Here is an 18,894-nt window from a genome sequence, read left to right as displayed (position 1 = left end):
CTTAATTCAGTTTACTGTTATGAGAAAGTAACTTCACGAGGGGTATACAAAATTTAGTTTTTCCACCTTGCTCCATCATTTGCAAGTAAGTTGGAAACTGAAATATTGCTTTTAAACCGCCACTATAGCGAGAAATGTTTCACACGTCTTTGTTCCATTTAGAAAAATGAATACATTCAGAGAACCTGGAACTTAAACAGTGAGGCGGCTGCCGTTATCGAGTGCTTAATTCCTCTTGACTTCGACTGCCACCTTACTTCGGAAAGTGTAAGTTTCCAAGAATGCAGTTTAGCTTTACAGCATTTGCTATTATCACTGGTTCAAAACATTTTAATTCTCTTTTTGAACAGTAATATTCATGTCTACACGTTTGATGGAGATATACCTTGGAAATTAGAAGTAGTGTACTGCGAGGCTGGTTGCGCATTTGCCAAACAAGTAAGTCCTCAACCCCTAACATGAAATTATTGACCCTTCCTTTTTTTTCTCTATTTTTTTGAATGCTTTTTCCTAATGTGTCTTTGTCGAATGAGCTTTTAATAAAGGTGTTTGTTTGTAGATGCCTCCAGACGGCAACTCTTAATACTTAAGTGGGTAGCACAATCAATGCTGAAGGCCCGTTAGTAGAGTTTAATTTACAGTCTCTGGGCCAAGGTAGCGCCACTTTACCAGGGGTTTATAAGTAAATTAAATATGCCAATTGGGTATAAGCCAATGTTATCATGTTTTAAGGAGACTCTTTTTAAACCTCTGCAGAACGATGTGTCTGGATCACACACATGTGGAAGTAGTGAGATTCACGCCACTAACCCACTTGTAAACAAAGTTATTTTTAAAAGTCAATAGGAGCATATCCAGGCTGGGGCTGTGCATAGGCAAGGACACTGGAGGGGCTGGCTTGCCTGGAACTCCATTCTTTAAGCTTTCCTCTTAGTTACTTTATGTTCCTTTGGGTTCGTAATGTCCAAAACGTAGACAGCTTCTTTAAATGTTGTGGCACGCTTAAGTCCAAGTCCCATCCTTGTCGCCAAAATATGTTGTGCCTCAACACAGGTAGCTGATATGAGTTTTGGAAAAAAATGTAGTGACTCCATGTTGCAGACAGGTAATTATATACATCAGTCCATAAGCCAGGTGATCCTGTAACACCAGCCCCACCAGGAGCAGCCTGCCTGCTGCTCAGCCCATCTTCCAACTGTCACCACTCATCCACACAGGCACCCAAGCATTCCATGCTTCACAGGCACACCAACATTCCAATACCAACTCTCCCTCTGGCTGAGCAGCAGGGAAACAGCTAGGCTGGGAAACATACAATAAAACAATCAGGATATAACAAAGTCCTTGATGGATAATATATCCTAGGGAATAAACACATCTTGCTTCAACAGGGAGTCCATTCAGTGTGATGAGAACTGGAAATATATGATTAAATATTCTCTTGGCAGTGATTGTAGAGGGTCTTTGAAAAGGGCTGTGTGTAATATGGCAATTCCTGCCAGTGGTCTACCATTGAGAGCACAGGCAACAGGTGCGCTGAGTGAAAATCCGGACAATGCCCTCTTTTACAAGTTATGCGCTGCCCTAAGACAGTCATGTTTGAATCAGCCACTCTGTCTTTCTCTTCACCCGCTTGTACTTTAAAGAGGAGCAGAGATCCCCCTGCAGGCAGGTGCAGTTTGTGACTGCACCCGACTGCAGGTGGATGTCTGAGGTTCCATTGGATCCTTGCCCCTTACAAGGGTCGCACTCAGGGGGCACACTGACAGTTTGCCACCTTTTTGTGGAGCACAGTCACTGCAACTCCTAACGGCCTCTTTTCTTCTTGGTCCACATCCAAAATAGGGCACGGGCACAGAGGCAAATGTTTCCCTTATTGGTATGAGGCCACACCTCCATGCTAGATAGCGCCTGCACTTTATGTGCACTTTACGTGCTCCGGCGTTATCTGTATTGCAGAATAGTATGCCATCTTCCGTAATATTACAGTGCCCCGGGAGTAGAGTACAGAAAATGGCAGCAAACTATATATTATCCAGTCTCAAATCTTGGATCACCAGTTTAAAATCAACTCATTGGCTCAAGGGGCAGAGCATCAACTCCATCTCCTTGAGATCCACAACCTTTCCTCCTGGAGCATGATGCGAGCTTGCAGGTTCAAATTGTTGCCCAAGATGAAGACTGGTGATTTGGAGCTTTCCATGGTAGCGGGCTGGCAGGAGAGCACTGAACAAGCTCTAAGCAAGAGGAAGAACGAATCAGAGCAAAGCAATTACCAGTGAGGGGTCTTAGTGTATAGTACGAGTCTCCATGTGCTAATACAGATGGCCTCTTCCCAAGGTGAAAAATGTTAACTCCTCTATACATTGTTTGCTAAAATTCTGGAAAAGTGAATATTTGGCATTAATTAACTGTTGTCCTTATTAGTTCGTAAATTGTAATTTTACTCATAAAGATATACAACATTGCACTGCTTAAAAGAAATATAAGAACAAAATCAATGACTGCTCCGACCTTGAAGTAGGGCTGCCCTGTTTGTCTAGGTGTAATCTGACATAGCTCCGCCAAGTATTTGACTTTGACTATGTCCTCCGGATATTCACGTTGTGTTCTGTTAAAAAAAACAAATTTCTAAGAAATTAATTCCATTCCCCATCGACTCAATCAATATATGGAACTAGAAGGTGACTTAGACCTGGCACTAGGCCCGTCTTATGTAAATTCTAAATTGATAGTGTCTTGTGTAAATTCTAAGTTGATAGTGCGATTATAGTAAGAAATGTATCCACTAAAACGGTCACAGCGCGCTGGTTTTATTTCAATACACAGTGGAACATGTCCAGAAAACAAAGCTATCGCATCAGCATATGCTTGTTTTATCATCCCCTATGGCTTTGATTGTTGCCAATATAAAGCTCATGTTATCATTAACGTAAGGGAACTGATAGCCAGGGGTGTATAAATGCTCTCCAACTCATTGCGACCAGTGGAACGCTCCGAAGGCAAACACAGCACAAAGATGAAGCTCCTTCTCCTGTTGGTACTGGCGGTGTGGCATGCAGGTAAACTGATGACCAATCCCAGCCCTCGCGGACCCCGCTCCGGTGCGATCCTATGCACCCAGGCTCCTTCTCCTACTGTTTCTTTCCTCTCCCTCTCTCTCTCTCTCTCTCTTTCACACTCTCTCTCGCACCCTCTGACTGTCGCTCCACTCTCTCTTCTCAGTTTGCCTAGTTTGCTTCTGTTTTGCTGATTAGTCTTTTCTGCTTGCTCTTTTGTGTTGACCTCGTTGTTTTGCCTCTGTCCCTATTGTGAACATGTTCTCTTTTTTTCCACTGTCTTTCTGAGCCATTGCCCCTGTTTTCGGTTCGCATTTCGCTCTTTTGCTACTGTTGCTCTGTGATCACTTTGCTATTTTGCCTCTGTTTCTCTGAGCTTAATTTTGTTGTTGTGCCACTTCTTCCTTGTGCCTATTTTGCTCTTTTTCTACTGTTTTGTGCATTTTGGCTTTTTTCCTTTGCTCCGCACTCCTTCTCTGCTTTCTGGGCCTCTTTTGTCCCCGTGTTCCTTACCTCTTCCCGTCTTTTGCCACACTCTCTGCTCTCCTGTTCTCCGGTGCTCCAATTTTCCTGCACCCAGCCCCACCCCCTGCCCCGGCTTTCCTCCTCTCACACCTGTATTAGCCACAGCACAGACGTGCAGTGGATGCACGCAAGAGGCGCATGAGCAAGTGTGTAGGTGCTAGGCTCCGCACGGTTAGTCGAAGAGCCAGATCTTTACACTTCTTGCCAACCCCATCCTCACCAACGGAATCAATGTCTATCCTATGCTGATGACACCCAGCTCATAATACTTCATCTACAACAAAGCAGTGAACACCGACCCAATTTCACCCTAATTTCACCACCTACATAACCGAAGTTGTCGGATGGATGAAAAACAACTGTCTCAATCTAAACACTGACAAGACAGAAGTCGGGATCTTCAGCAGAAACACCTCACTCTGGGACTCAACCTGGCGGCCTGCAGATCTATGACCCGCCCCCCCTACAGACAACCCAGGCCAAGAACCTCAGCCTAGACATCCATAACTCACCATGACTGGCAAAGTAAATGCAGTCTCCACCTCCTGCTTCCATACACTAAGGATGCTAAGGCAGGTCTTCGAATGTGCCCCCACCAACACCTGCAGAACCATCACTCAAGCTCTCTACACCGGAAACCAGAAAACAGAAACACCCTCTACACTGGAATGAACACACAACTGGCCAGGTGACTCCAGACCATATAGAACTCAGTAGCCAGGCTCACCTTCATCCATCTTCCATGCTCGCACATCACCCCGCACCTCAAATAATTCTACTGGCTCCTCATCCACTAAGGAACTCTCCTCAAAGCCTTACACAATATAGGCTCTGCCTACCTGAACAACCACACAGAACACAGAAACCTCCGCTCAGCCGAACTCCTGCTTGCACGCATCATATGCTCACACATACTCAAAACCAGAACGTCTGGTAGTGCTTTTTCCTACTTCAATCCTAAAGCCTGGAACGAGCTGCCCCTGCACATCAGGGATGCCTCCTCAATTCTTGAGTACCGCAAGAAGCTGAAGGGGTGGCTCTTCACCTGGGCCAGGCCACGGCTTGACCCAAACTGTGCTAGGATACCTTACTCTGTGAATTGCGCGCTCTACAAATACACATAACATAACTTACAATGGGAGCCATTTCCATTAACAAACAATACATTTTGGTTCTAGGAACAGGAATCATTGCATTGCTCTCTTAGGTGCTGAAAAGTTATTTTAATCCTCAGGGTTCTGGAGTGATATTCAGGTAGTTTATGTAGTCTTATATCTGTTCCCTTTTGCGCTATTCGTGAGCTGTGTACACTATGGCTGTACTAGTCCGCCCTTGGGGGCTCTGTCAAACCATTGATTCCTGTGCCTCCCCAGATTCTTATTTCTATCATGGAAATGTGAAACCAGATTGCATTTTTTCTAAAGAAAATTCGCAACAAAAAGAGGTAACATTATGGCGACTCCTGAAACTTCAGTTTTTCTCAAATGTGTAAGCTCATGTGTTGTCTTTGTTGACTTATTTATTTATTTATTTATTTATTTGTATTCTTGTAGAGTGCGATCCTGTCACCCAAAGGGCGTCCTGGCGCTTGAACTTCGGACGGTCACACTTTTCATAGCTAAAACATTTTTGGAAAAAGATGCGTTTTTAACGCTTTCCTGAACGGAAGGTAATCCCTCTGGCTTCTCAAGGAGAGTGGCAGGGAGTTCCAAAGTTTGGCCGCTGCGACACTAAACGAGCGGCCGCCCATCCTGACTCTCTGAAACCTTGGGACCACCAACAATTGTGCCGACGAGGAGCGAAGAGGCCGCGAGGCGGAATACCAGGCAAACATATTCTGTAATAACACTGGACCCTGTCGGTTTACCGCCTTGAACACCAGACACGCCGCCTTATACAGTACACGCAGGTGCACCGGAAGCCAATGAAGGTCTCTCAAAGCTAGAGTAGACGAGCTAAGATTAAGGCGAGAAAGGGCCAGCTTGGCGGCCATGTTCTGCACCCGTTGTAGCTTCCCCAACAGATTTTTTGGAGCCTCCAGAAGTAGCCCATTACAGTAGTCTAAGCGACTTAGTATCGTCCCACGAACCACTTCTGGCCTGGCCTGAGCGGGGAGAAGGGGTAGAACTTTGCGCAGCATACGCAACAGCATCATGCACGTCGAGATGGTCTTGTTGACGTGCAAATCAGGCTGTAGGTTTGGGCCGAAAATCACCCCCAAATTGCGAGCTGACTCTGCCGCCACCACTGGCTCGGAGAAGGTCACGGCCAAAAATTTTCTGGAAGTACTTGCGGAATCCAGTCCGTGAAGCAGTGAAGTACCTCCGTCTTAGTGCTGTTAAATTGGAGGGAGTTAGCCCGCAGCCAGTCCGCTGTGGCTGCCATGCACTGATGAAAGGTCTCCAGTGAGACCGCATTATTTGCTTCCAGAGAGAAAACCAGCTGGGTGTCATCGGCGTAGTTGAAAGCCGAGACACCAAAAGATTTTATTAGCTGGACCAGAGGGCGGAGGTACAGGTTAAAAAGTATAGGGCTGATGGCCGAGCCCTGTGGGACCCCCTGCCCAACATTCCGTGGTTCTGATTGGAATGGCGGTAGCGAAACCACCTGCTGCCGATTACTGAGATATGATACCAGCCAATCTCTTGCTCCCTCTGTGACCCCGCACTCCTCAAGCCTCCCGATAAGGGTCCGATGGCACACCGTGTCGAACGCGGCCGACATGTCGAGCAGCACTAAAAAGGCTGCCCGACCACTGTCGACTCGCGAACGAAGGCTGTCCAATACGGTCACCAGTGCGGATTACGTCCCGTGCCCAGGACGGAAGCCAAACTGTGACTCATCGAACCATCCAATTTCCTCCAGGAAGCCCGAGAGAGAGCGGGTCACCCACTTTTCCAAGATCTTAATAGGAAAAGGGAGCAAGGAAATTGGTCTGTAGTTGGACAGACAGGCGGGATCCAGCGTTGGTTTTTTGAGCAGAGGGGACACTACTGCTAACTTCCAGCACTCCGGGACAGTAGCCGTATCCAAGGATTGGAGGCAGATGGAATATAGAGGCTGAAAGAGTTCCGCCTGGAATGCCTTCCAAAATTTAGGGGGCAGTGGGTCGAGCGGAGAGCCTGATGTCACCAGATGTGCCACACTACAAAATTCCTCAAAGGAAGGGCTAGGGAAGGATCTTAGTTGGGGTCGACTGGAAAAATTATCCGGAGCTACCCAACTAAGGACTGAGTCACTCGGCTGGGGTCGACTGGGTGGCTCTTCCGGAGCTCCCGGACCAGCAATAAGAACAGCCGGCCGGGGTCGACTGGACGGGCTAACCGGAGCTCCCGAGCCGAGGTTGCCCAAACTAATAGACCAATCACTCGGCTGAGGTCGACTGGATGACCCGCCCGGAGCTCCCAGACCGGGACCAAAATCGTCCGGCCGGGGTCGACTGGACGGGCTAGCCGGAGCTCCCAAGCCGAGGTTGCCCAAGCTAATAGACCAATCACTCGGCTGAGGTCGACTGGATGACCCGCCCGGAGCTCCCAGACCGGGACCAAAATCGTCCGGCCGGGGTCGACTGGACGGGCTAACCGGAGCTCCCAGACCGAGAGCAGGAGGCAAAGGATTCTTTAGGCCATCCAGAATCTTAGCGGTCTTTTCCTCAAAGGCACCAGCCAGGGAGTCACACAGGGCCTGTGACGCAACAACCGTGTTGGCCACGCACACCGGATGAGATAGGTCCCTGACGATTTTAAATAGTGCCTGGGATTTGTTGGACGCCTGGTTCAGAGTGGATTCCAGGAAGGCCGCTTTAGCCAGCTTTATCTGTCCCTTATAGCCCTGCAGTGCCAGCCTGAACGAGGCCCTTGCTGGACTCGAATAGTGCTTCCTCCAGGCCGTTCAGCGCGTTTACAGGTTGACTTCAATTGGCGCAATTCCTCCGTATACCATGGGCACGCCCGGTTCAGTCTACCCCGAGACTTACGCTGGGGCGCGACCTTGTCTAGCGTGTTAGTTATGGATCGGCACAGGGTAAGATAACCTTCCTCCACCGAGTCACTCAGACGGAAATTCTCTGATAGTAGAGAGAGTGACGAGGATGAGTGTAGTAGCCGAGACCAAGGTCTACCCATTTTTGCCAGTCCGGCACCACCCTCCCCCGAAAGATGAGCTCCTATCTGGAGAGAGAAAGCAACCAGTGAGTGGTCGGTCCAGTATTGACATAAAATGTCATTGACCACTGCTAGTTGTGCATTAGCAAAGACCAGGTCCAGGACGTGACCCCCCTATGGGTCGCTGAACGAACCAGTTGCTGCAGCTGAATATCTTCAAGGGCTTGGCAGAGTGTCGTAAGTGCACCGTCCAGCGGGCCACCCTGCCATAAATTAAAATCCCCAAGGACCAGCAGCTTAGAGTGGGTATTGGACAGGTCGTAAATCAGGTCAATAAAATCTGATAGGGAGGGAACAGGGCCCGGTGGGCGATAGCACAGCACGCCTGTAAGCAGTGTTCTCTCAGGGTCTTTTATAGAGAACCCCATTAGCTCAAAACCCGAGACCTCCCTGATTTTAAATTGGAGGAACCCCAACGTTTCCCTATAAATAACCCCTATTCCACCCCCTCTATTCTTCGGTCGAGGAGTGTGAATGATTTTAAAGCCTGGGGGGCAGGCCAAACCCAATTCAACCAGGCAGTCCTCCCGAGTCCAGGTTTCAGTTAAAAACAGAACCTCCAGCCCTGAGGACTCAATGAGGAAAGCGATCTCAGTATGGTGCTTACAAAGCGACCGAACATTAAGCAGACCGCATGACAAGGAGCGAGGCAAAGATGAGACAGTGGCAATCTGGATCGAGGATGCCAGGCTCGGTCTCAGGTCCAACAAAGCAGCCCGAGAGTAAACTAAGCGGGGGGAGTACAAGTGGCCAGAGGTAGCGGCCCTATGCGCGCCCGTTGCGCGAACGGGCGCAAACGGGCTTACCTCTGGCGCACCTCTGGCGCGCCTACGTCGCGCCCGCTGCGCGTACCCGCTGCGCGCTTGAGTCCCCATTCTTTTATATATTGGACCGAGCGGAAGTCCGCCTCCTGCGTCCCTTGACCTCCTCAAGATGGCGCCTGAAGTGCTCCCACGCTTCACCCCCACCCAAGATGGCGGTCGGACCCGGTACTCTATCTATATCCCGCCAAATGCGGGTGTAACCGAGTTAAGGTGTAAGTAAGCCTAACCAGATTCCCCGGCCTACGGAGCCGACACCAGGTAAGCAGCGCGATATAAACGAGCTCTAGCAGCTCTAAGCGCGATGACCAGCAGCGCAAGTAATTTTAAAACAAAGCACAGTTAAAATATTGCAGCATCAAAAAAAAGACTTCAGATAATATTCCTACATTCCCACAAAAGATGATAAAGTTACCTATGAATATGAATATAAGAAGTCAGAAATACATAGCCCCAAGTGTAGATAACTCTTTACAAAAGTTTGTTGTTAAGGGCAACCTATTATTAACGTATTACCACTACTTTGCCTAGGATAGGTGACTATCCTATTGGTCACTACTGTATGTACTAGGTATCTGATTCCATAACTGTGAGAACATCTGACCTGCACCTCTTCAAGTTTCTCCTGAATCCTCTCTTGCAGCTGCCTACCCAAGCAAGGTTGAAGATATCAATGATGTAGTCAATGGCTACAACTGTCCCCGAAACAGCGCTCCCTGGCAGGTCTACTTCACGTGCAATGGAGGTCGCTGGTGCGGAGGGTCTCTGATCAATCAGTACTGGGTTGTATCAGCTGCACATTGCTATCAGCCGTGAGTATATTTTTCATCCATTCAATTGATCAGTTGTTGAAATGTACAGTTGAGTACCTGATCAGAAAAAGGGAATAATGCCCTTACTCATTTACCTCTGAAACATTTCTGTTGATATTATAATCAAGACAAAAGAATGTCTAACGGTGCATAAATGCAGAAAAACATACTATTTAAAGGAATGTCAATTCATGATAAGAACAAGGTGAATGTTGGGCCCCTGTACTCTCTACCAAACGGTACCTGTGCGGAGCACACCGATTGTGCACACTTCTTGTTTGTGCTGTTGGTGTGCTTCTTGGAAATCTACCACTCTTGCGTTTTTGTCTGTAATACGGCCCGGGCTCAAGGGCAAAGATGTTTACTCCCTCAGATGAAGGAGTATCTCTTCAGGTGTTCATGCTTAGCATTTCTGTGCACGGTATTGGTGCTACAAAATGAGTACAGACTCTTGTGCACCCCTCTGTAATACAGAAAAGCACAGGGCGTGCAAAACTGGCCCTTTGCACCATTGGGATATTTCTGTAGTACGTTCCCTTGTGGGAAAGATTTCAAAACTTGCTACAGTTTGACCTCATTAACTGCACTTCTAAACTTGTTACTAACTGAGCATTGGCAAGGCCAATAGGTCTGGCTTCTGAATGCACGTTCAACCAGACGAAAAAAATCATTTAGGTTAATGACTGCCCTCCTCCCATCTGTGCTGCTGCCAGAGAAAACCACTATTAAATATCTAGTTATCTACGACACTCTAATAGCAATGCAATGTCATGCATGTAGCCCTGAAAGTTCCACCTCGGGAAGCTTGATAAATGAATAAAATGTTTACATCTGTGTGGAGACCAATAACTTGTTTGTGGCAGCCCACATATTCTTCCCAATCAAACGAGAGAGGATGTAGCCTTACAGCTAGAGCGGTCGACCTCGAAGCTGGAGAACCGTGTTTGAGTCTTGGCAACAACGCTCAACATCCTGTGATTCTGGGCAAATCACTTGATTCTGGGCAAATCACTTAAACTCCCCGTGCCTAACGAAAATGAATGTGTCCATCTGTAACGAAACTGGGGGCATATTACCAACAACTAGCGAAATTTATCGCTAAATGCGCTTAGCGACTTTTTTTTATCGCTGCCTATCTCTGGATATTTTAGCGGAGCAAACATGCTATTAGCAACGTTTTTCTCCATAGCGCTAAAATATCCAGCGATAGCGGCGTAATGCGAGAATATCGCTGAGAATATAGCGATATTCTCGCATTAGCAACGAAATGCTCTTAGCCATGTTATCCACCTCCCATTGGATAACATGGCTAAGAACTGGGCAGAGCAGGCGTTAGTTTTTGGCGATAGCGGGAATATTTCCATCGCTACGCCAGCCTTGTGAATAGGCGATAGCGACGTTGTAGACTGCTTTCAGTCGCTAACGAGTTGGGTACGCCTACTTTGCATGTCATTAGCAATAAATATCGCTGACATGCAAAGCGGGCCCCAAACCGCTCGCTATCGCCTTCAAGCTGTCGCTAACTGCTGTTAGCGACAGCTTGATAATAGGGCGATAGAATTTTCGCCGCTTAGCGGTCGAAAACGGCCGCTAAACCGGCGAAAAGTGCCTATCGCCCCCCTTGATAATATGCCCCCTGGTGCTCATGTGAAGCGTTCTGATACCTGATTTCTCAGGTCTAGTTCGCGCTACATAAAACTCTAAAAATAGTACTCTTTGCTCCCAACACAGCCTCTCTCTAGTGATGCTCACAAGGAGCTGCTTGGGGGTGCAGATATTGGGGAGGGGAGTGCCCCAAACACTCCTTTTTGCAGCATTATGGGAAAAAAATTCCCATCCGGAGAAAATAAGAGGGTATAAATAACGTTGTTTTACTAGAATACGATGTGACTTTCGTAAATTTAAAAAATGTAATAGCATCATACATGTCGTATCAGCCTATAAGGTTTTTAATTGATCTACAACCTACATGTGCCACTTTCTCTGAACTTGATTCAGGAGAACAGACCACAGTCATGAGATGCATACGAGGTTGCGTGACCACAGCTCTCGTTGTGTGCAGCTCACAGAGTGGTATTTCTCCTACGCACCTCCTGAGCAGTACAAACGAAACAAACCTATTGAAAGTTCCCTCAATATGTTGTAATAGACCGTGGCACTGCAGGGATCAGCAATAACATTATTCAGTAGGTGCGCACAAGCAGTGCTTGCAGCTTGCACAACCCTTCACTACTACCAGCACTGACAATGACAGTACCAACACAACTACTAACAGTTGCACACCACACCACTGCACAAGTCTGACAATTCAGACTATTCCAGCCCACCCAAAGCAATAAGAATGGCATTGGCGGCAAGTATTATTAGTTTTCAATGTATATGCAGGGCTTTAAGTGGGACGGGTCTCACCGGGTCTGAGCACCAGCAGTTTTTTAAAGGAGGCCTCGAAACGTGCCCCTATCGGGCTCTGTTTTTGCCGAAGTGACAGCAGGCCACATCGATGTGCGTGGGCTCACACTGCTCACTTCTAACACGCATGATGTCATGCCAGGTGAGCATTGTAGGTGAAGGGAAATCCTTTAAAGATTTCCTTCGCTTTTTGAAATTCAAGTGCAGCAACATTGTTGTGGTGTCACCACGGCTTTAAGTGGAAGCTTTTTCAATATTCTATACAAGCCATACTTGCTGCTTATTTATCTTAAGCAAATAAAAACTATTGACAAAGCCAATAGTACTAACTTGTTGTAGGTATGATGTCACTTAGTGTGATGTGTGCACAGGCCTTTATTGACTCACCATCTGACTACTGCTGTGCTCTGTTTTTAAATGTGTGTGTGTGTACAGGATCCCATATGAAAAATGGAGGATTAAGAATAGAGACCCAACCATTTGCCCTGACGAAATTGCCAATGACAAGGCAATGAAACATGCCGGTCCAGTCATAACAATGAATGGTATCAATTTAACCATTTTTTAGAAGGTGAAGCTTGGCAGCACCAGAATAAAATTGATTCAGCCAGCCAAACCTCACCATTTTATATTTTATGTTTGTCGGTGTTGGGTGTAGGTACTTGTTAACCTTTTCTTGAACACTTTTCTCTGTCCTACCAGGCAGTGTATTTGTACACTCCCTCTCTGTCTCTCTATTCTGTTTTGTGCACATTCTTCTTGCACTTTTTTCATCCTCCCAGCAAGGAAAGTAACCGATGATAAGAAGTGGGTAGACCGGTCATTTGTAGACCGGGAACCCCCTCGGGTGTCACGTCCGTGAGGTACTTTCCTTGCTCTCACACATATTTTCTTTATGTGCTGTATCCTGTACACAATTCTTTTTGTATATCTTAAGGCGTGTCCGGACCTGTAACACAGCACTGGCTTAATCTAGCCGCTTGGTGAGCCAATATGAGGTATGGCCCCGTGAGTTACGTAGTCTGAGATTTATAGCATGCAGGCTGAATAGGGCTTTTTGTTTCAGATGATGTCACTTGTATCATATATCTGGATGCAAAGGCATTAATAGCAAAATACGAGGCGGGCGGCACACTATGCTAAGCACAGATTTTTAGCTGGTGTTTTCAAGCCACGCCCATAATTACTGTGGCCACGCCACTTTGAGAGCCCCCATAGTGTTTTCATCCCACTTAAAGCCCTTTGTGTATGGATTATTAAACACTGTATTGTGATCATCTCAAAATTAGACAGATACTGCCACCATGTGGTCAACTGGCCTTAGTGGTACTGTTGAGAATTAAAGGGCCAGACAGAAGAACAAAGAAGGATTTTTCCAGTCTAATCAGGCCGTTTGCGACCAGATAAAAATTTATTTTTATGATGTACAAAATGCAATTCGGTAACTTGTTACTGAGTAACATTTTGCAGTTTGCATTTGTGAATCTGTATTTGGATGGGTCTTGTTTAGGGCATCCCTTCCAAATACCAAATCGGTATGGTATGTAATCTTGTTTTGCAACCGAATTCCGGTCACAAAACAGTAATACTTTACCACAAGTTTGAAACTGATGCTAACCCATTTGCAAAGGGGACGCCCTTTGAGTATGTAAATAATAATATATCCCACAGATCACAGTCTACTGTTAAAAAATGACACTTTACGTTTTAATTTTTTTCTTTTTAAATGCATCATGTTTTCCTTTAAGGAAAACAGGCTGCTTGTACAAAAAAAAGCATTGCTTTATTAAAAAGCTATCAAGGACATGGTGGTGCCTGACCTCAGCAATTCACCATCCCTTTAATGGTTTTCAAATTGCGACTTACTTCATTAATATGTATGAGGTAGGTCTACTTGCGTCTCAGTAGGAGTCGCTAATGAAATTAGAAATACCGATTTCCTAATTGCCATTCAGAGAGAATCACAATTAGGAAATTGGTATTCCAAATTTTTGTACATCTGGCCCTAAGCACCAGAGTGAGTTCCGAAATCCACGGCTCAAATTAAGCACTAGATATGGTGACCTAGATGCATTTTGCAATAGCCTGTGAGCCCATTTCATACTTTGACACATGCACATCAGTGGGATACCATTTTTCGCTCACACAAAAGCATCTACTACAATAAAGAAACCCTCAATCTAAAAATAGGTAGAATTTATGGTCAATGACCCAAATGCTGCCTGAGTCTACGGGCATGGGATGAAATCATGATTTAGTATACGTGAGTCCTATTGAAACCCTTAACACGTTCTGCCCTATGTAGGATTCGTTTCCCTACAATGTTTTGATGTGTTGTTCTGCCATTATAAAATACAAATCTTCATTTAGTTTGTGTGACATGGAATGCTTATCTCGCCTCTAAGATGTATCATCAATTGCCTTCCATGATTACAATTTGATGTGAGCATGGGCCTTTCTTAGGCTGCAGATAAGTTTCCTCTTCCAAAACCATGCCATTGTCATGCTAAGTGATGAGGGACAGAGTTTATTCAAGCACATCTTCCTCAGGTAGAAGCTCTACATCCGAAGAAGATTTGTAGACTTGAGACCTCTTAACCCTATTCTGTTGGACATTTATTCGACTGTAGATCTGTAAAGTTGATTGCAGGCTTTATTTTTTCCCCTCTGTTGCTCCAATATATACAGACCCACACACCCGTCCGCTCACAGCCAACCTGTTTCTATTCATAGGCCATAAGACAACCATTTACAGTATCCTGCTTTGGGACTCCAATCAATCAATCAATAAATCAGGGATTTGTTGAAACAAGACTCTTCACCTGTAAGGGTCTCAAGGCGCTGTGTGTGGGGGGGGGGGGGGGGTGGAGGGTGTAGGTTCCATTCCATCAGGTTTTGAGGTTTCTTGCGAAGATGGGGAGCGATGTTGTCTGTCTGAAGTGGAGCGGAAGGGCGTTCCATGCTTTGGCCGCAAGGAAGGAGAAGGAGTGGCCTCCCGATCTGGTCGTTCTGGTGCGGGGGACACCTTCTGACTCCACTCACGAGCCCTCTAGAGCAGTGCTTTATATGGGATGGAAAAGGTGGGGGGTCTCAAAGGGGGCATGGCCATGAAACAACAATACCAATTAGGTTGGAATAGACCAATAGATGTCAACAGTTCATATGTCTATTATCTGTGATAGATTCTAACAGAATAAATTCCCTTGCTGGCAGTTTTACATTATCAAGTATCAGCCCAAGCCCGCAAGGGTATATTGGGTCACCCACCGCCTTTCATGTAGCCCTTAGAGGCCATCCCTGGTCACAGGCCCCTTGGTACCCATGGTACCTTTTACAAGGGACTTACATGTGGCCAGAGAGTTGCCAATTGGGTGTGTAACAGTGCAGTTTTAGGGAAAGCACATAAACCCTAGGTACCTGGTTGGCAGGAACCCATGGCACACTTAGACAAAAGCCATCAACATTAGGTAAAAAGTGGGATGCAACCATGCAAAAAGGAGCACTTTTCTACACTGCAGAAAGCAGAAGGCCAGCTATATAACATTTGCTAAGTGATCATGAAGTCCTCAAAAACAGAAAAAGCTAAATTGTGTGATCGAAATTGATGTGGAGCATCCAATGACTCTTTCCCAGACTTGCTTTTGGTCTGTTGTGGTAAGGAGAGTTTTCATAGATTCACCAGGGGAGGGACTGACAAATGGAACAATGTGGTTTCTTCTGATTTATTTGCAGATGGTTGCTCATCTAGGTAGACCATCAGCACCAGAGAGAGTAATCTGTGTGAAACAGTGACAACAGCCTTCCTTTTACCTTAATAGGTGCAATGCCGTCAGGATATTTTACAATTGTATTATATTGCATTGCTTTTCAGTTGTTTAGTGTGAACTGCTTGAAATGAGACAGTATGTCCTTCAAAGCATTGTTTATTCAGGGGATTCAGGAGTAGCTGGCGTGCTTGTTTTTAGGTCGTTTTTTTAACCCATATATATTTATTAACGCACTTGAGTATCTTGGGAGTATTAAAGTGATTGTGCTTGCTATTTACTTTATTGATGGAAGTGGCAATAGTACATTTGGTAGACAAGTGATAGGGGTGATTATTTTTCTCCTCTTTAAGAGTGGTTTAGGTACATTCCTTTCGAAGGTGGAATCTGCTAGAGTGCTTGGCATTGGTAAGCGCTGATGCTTTGGGATTAGCCTACAGATGTTCAATGTAACTTTTTTTGAAATTCCTCTGCCTGTCACTGTCTAGGATCTCTCATCTTCATCCATGTTTTTTCCCTGCTAGGGCCAACACCTTGGTAGCCTACCTTGGTGAATATGATACAACTGTCGCTGAAGGAAGGGAACAAGCCATACAAATATCTAAAGTCATCAAGCATCCGAACTACAACTCCCAGAATCAAAATAACGACATCATGCTGGTCAAGCTTTCTCGGCCGGCACAGTACAACCAGTACGTCACTCCGATTGCTCTGCCAGCCAGCTGTGCAGCAGCTGGTACCCGGTGCCTCACATCTGGATGGGGAAATACAGTGACCAATGGAGGTAAAATGGTGTTGTCCATGTCTATTTTTGCATGCATAAACAGGTGCATGGTATTAGGTCTGTATCTGAGAACAGTATAACAGCAACGTAGGTCATTTCTATGTTTGTCTCTACACAATATTGCAAATTTGCATACTAATGTCCTGCAGCGAAACATTTTTCTTTGGCTACTGTACGACTATGAACTCCTGTGCAAAATTTATAGAGAAATGTACAAAATTTTAGATGCTATAACCACAATCAGCGGAAAGTATATTCACAGTTTAGGATTAACTAAGCCTAGGACAAATTTTAATTACACCTGAGTAATTGGAGTTGTTTCTGTAAAAAAAGTACAAAAAAGACTTCTCCCTTTCCGCGCCTCTCCTCCATTGTCCCATAGTCGTCTCTCCCAGCCTGAAAGGAACAGGAAGCACCCAGGCTGAGGTTCCCCTGGACAAATCACAATGCTGCAATGCAGCATTGTGATTGGTCTAAGTGCCTGTTATGGCACTTAGCCAGGGAATGGGAGCCTGGACCTGATCTCCACCAATGCAGTCTGAGTGGAGAACATGCTAAGTGCACAGGACTGCTTGGCAGCCGCCAGACGGCAGTTCAAACAGCCATGGACACTTACAGTGTGGCAACATTCCTCCCCCTGCTCCTCTGTCACCAGAGCAGCCCCGCCCGCTCCCAAAGCTGCAGCAGAAGGAAAAAATTAAATGATAATAACCTCGAGTTATTATCATTTTATTTTTCCTTTATTTCGCAAAGCACTGTTGCAAAGCACTGGGGTGACGGTCCTCCACCTTAGAGGAGGAGGTGCCACTGGATAAATGCAGGGATAGGCTCCCCGCATAATTGTGTAATCTTGCTGTTGCAATTGTTGCGTTTGGAAGGACCATTCCTTCTAAAGTAGGTTTTGCAAAAAAGAAAATGAGCAATAACTGACTTTTAACAAAATAATTCACTCACAAAAAACTTTTTTACAAAAGGATTCATCCTCAAATAAATTTTTTCGAAATGTGCAAATCCTTGCAATCTTCACTTATACGACATTTTGCTTAAATTAACTGTGTGTTAGTCACAAATCCTCACTTTGTTTCATCTGATGGCATCTTCTTCTTCCAGTGGTGTATCCCAATGTTCTCCAGTGCCTGAATGTGCCGATCATCTCCAACGCAGAGTGCAAGCAAGCCTATCCGGCCTACTACACAAACAACATGATCTGTGCCGGGTTCATGCAGGGAGGGCAAAGCACCTGCCAGGTGAGAACATCAGGCTCTGCTCGGGGTTACAATACAGCACTTCGCTCCTTATGTACAAAGGGTGTTCGCATGTGCAAACCCTCTGATTAGGCAAATAAGAGGGTTGGTAAATAATAAAACTCTTTTTCAAATGGACTAAACCAAGTTAGTGAATCTGAAAAGGTTTTCCAGATCAATAAATGGGTTTAGAAATGGTTTCAAAATCTGTATTTGGAAAGGGCGTGTTTTGGACGTCCCTTCCAAATGGCGATTCTGTACCTGATGTATTTATATTTTGCTAGCATATTCTGATCGCAAAACGTTGAAAAGTTACTGACTTCCAAGCAGCGTCGAATTGAGAGTATGAGCAGTCGGGTATTGGGTGATGGGCTGGTGCATACAGGTCACCTGTGGCCCGTGTTTTTTTAGGACATTGGTCAACCGCTCATAGGGCCCTATTGCCTTTCATGGCACCCGCCAGGCCCTGTTTTATTTTATTTATTTTTATTTTTAAAGTTTATATAGCGCTAGCTTAACCTGTAGGTATCAGAGGGCTTTACATATAACACAGTATAAAGCAGAAAGACATTACATTACATAGTAGGCCGGCAGTAAGGAAGCAAACCAAAGACACAAAAATACAGCATGGGTGATAAATATGCAGTGAAGCGGAGAGGGAGAGAGCAATAAAAAGAAAAGGTGAGAATGACATAGTCCGGTCACCCACTATCCTTGAATGTCCAGGGAAAGAGGAGACAACTCGGATATAGTAGTCTAGGTAAGTTGACGTTGGTCATGAAAGTATTTGTTTAAGAGATGGAGTTTCAGGTCCCTTTTGAAACAGGAGAAGGAGGGGTTGCATCTGAGGACTACAGGGAGACTGTTCCATATCCTGGGAGCGTCTCCTGAGAACGATCTTTATTGGGTGGTTTTCTTTTTCATTGTCAGAGGAATAAGAAGGAGTGAGTTGGAGCTTCTCAGAGTTCTGGATTGACCTGCTCTTTTCAGTTTGTTATTTGGGTAGTTGGGGGCAGGGGAGTGAAGGGTTGTGTGTGTGATGCAGGCCAGCTTATAGATACATCTCCCTTCCATGGGAAGCCAATTGAGGCAGTTGAGGGCTGGAGTGATGTGTTGAAATCTTTTAACTCCAGATATGAGTCGTGCGGACATGTTCAGCACGGCTATGTGAGCTTTTAGAGTCCCTGTAAGGATGGCATTCCCGTAGTCGATTTTAGAGAGAACTAGGGATTGGACTACTGTCTTGCGGTCATCGTGGGGTAGAAAAGGTTTCAATTTCTTGAGGTGTTTTAGAGAAAAAAGAGCACTTTTTG

The 18,894-nt window shown here is 45.7% G+C and overlaps 1 protein-coding gene across 1 annotated transcript in view; it reads left to right on the top strand.

The window, feature by feature from the left end:
- The first annotated feature begins 2,923 nt into the window (after positions 1-2,923).
- LOC144762902 (trypsin-like) overlaps positions 2,924-18,894 on the top strand; it is a 37,837-nt gene continuing 21,866 nt past the window's right edge. The window contains exons 1-4 of the mRNA XM_078648199.1: positions 2,924-3,062; positions 9,212-9,380; positions 16,078-16,337; positions 17,448-17,584. Of these exons, the coding sequence (XP_078504325.1) occupies positions 2,963-3,062; positions 9,212-9,380; positions 16,078-16,337; positions 17,448-17,584 (666 nt within the window). The 5' untranslated portion in view covers positions 2,924-2,962. The remainder of the gene's footprint in view (positions 3,063-9,211; positions 9,381-16,077; positions 16,338-17,447; positions 17,585-18,894) is intronic.

This window comes from Lissotriton helveticus, chromosome 6 (genome assembly GCF_964261635.1).
Source record: "Lissotriton helveticus chromosome 6, aLisHel1.1, whole genome shotgun sequence".
Taxonomy (NCBI): Eukaryota; Metazoa; Chordata; class Amphibia; order Caudata; family Salamandridae; genus Lissotriton; species Lissotriton helveticus.
This window is presented reverse-complemented; position numbering and strand designations above follow the sequence as displayed.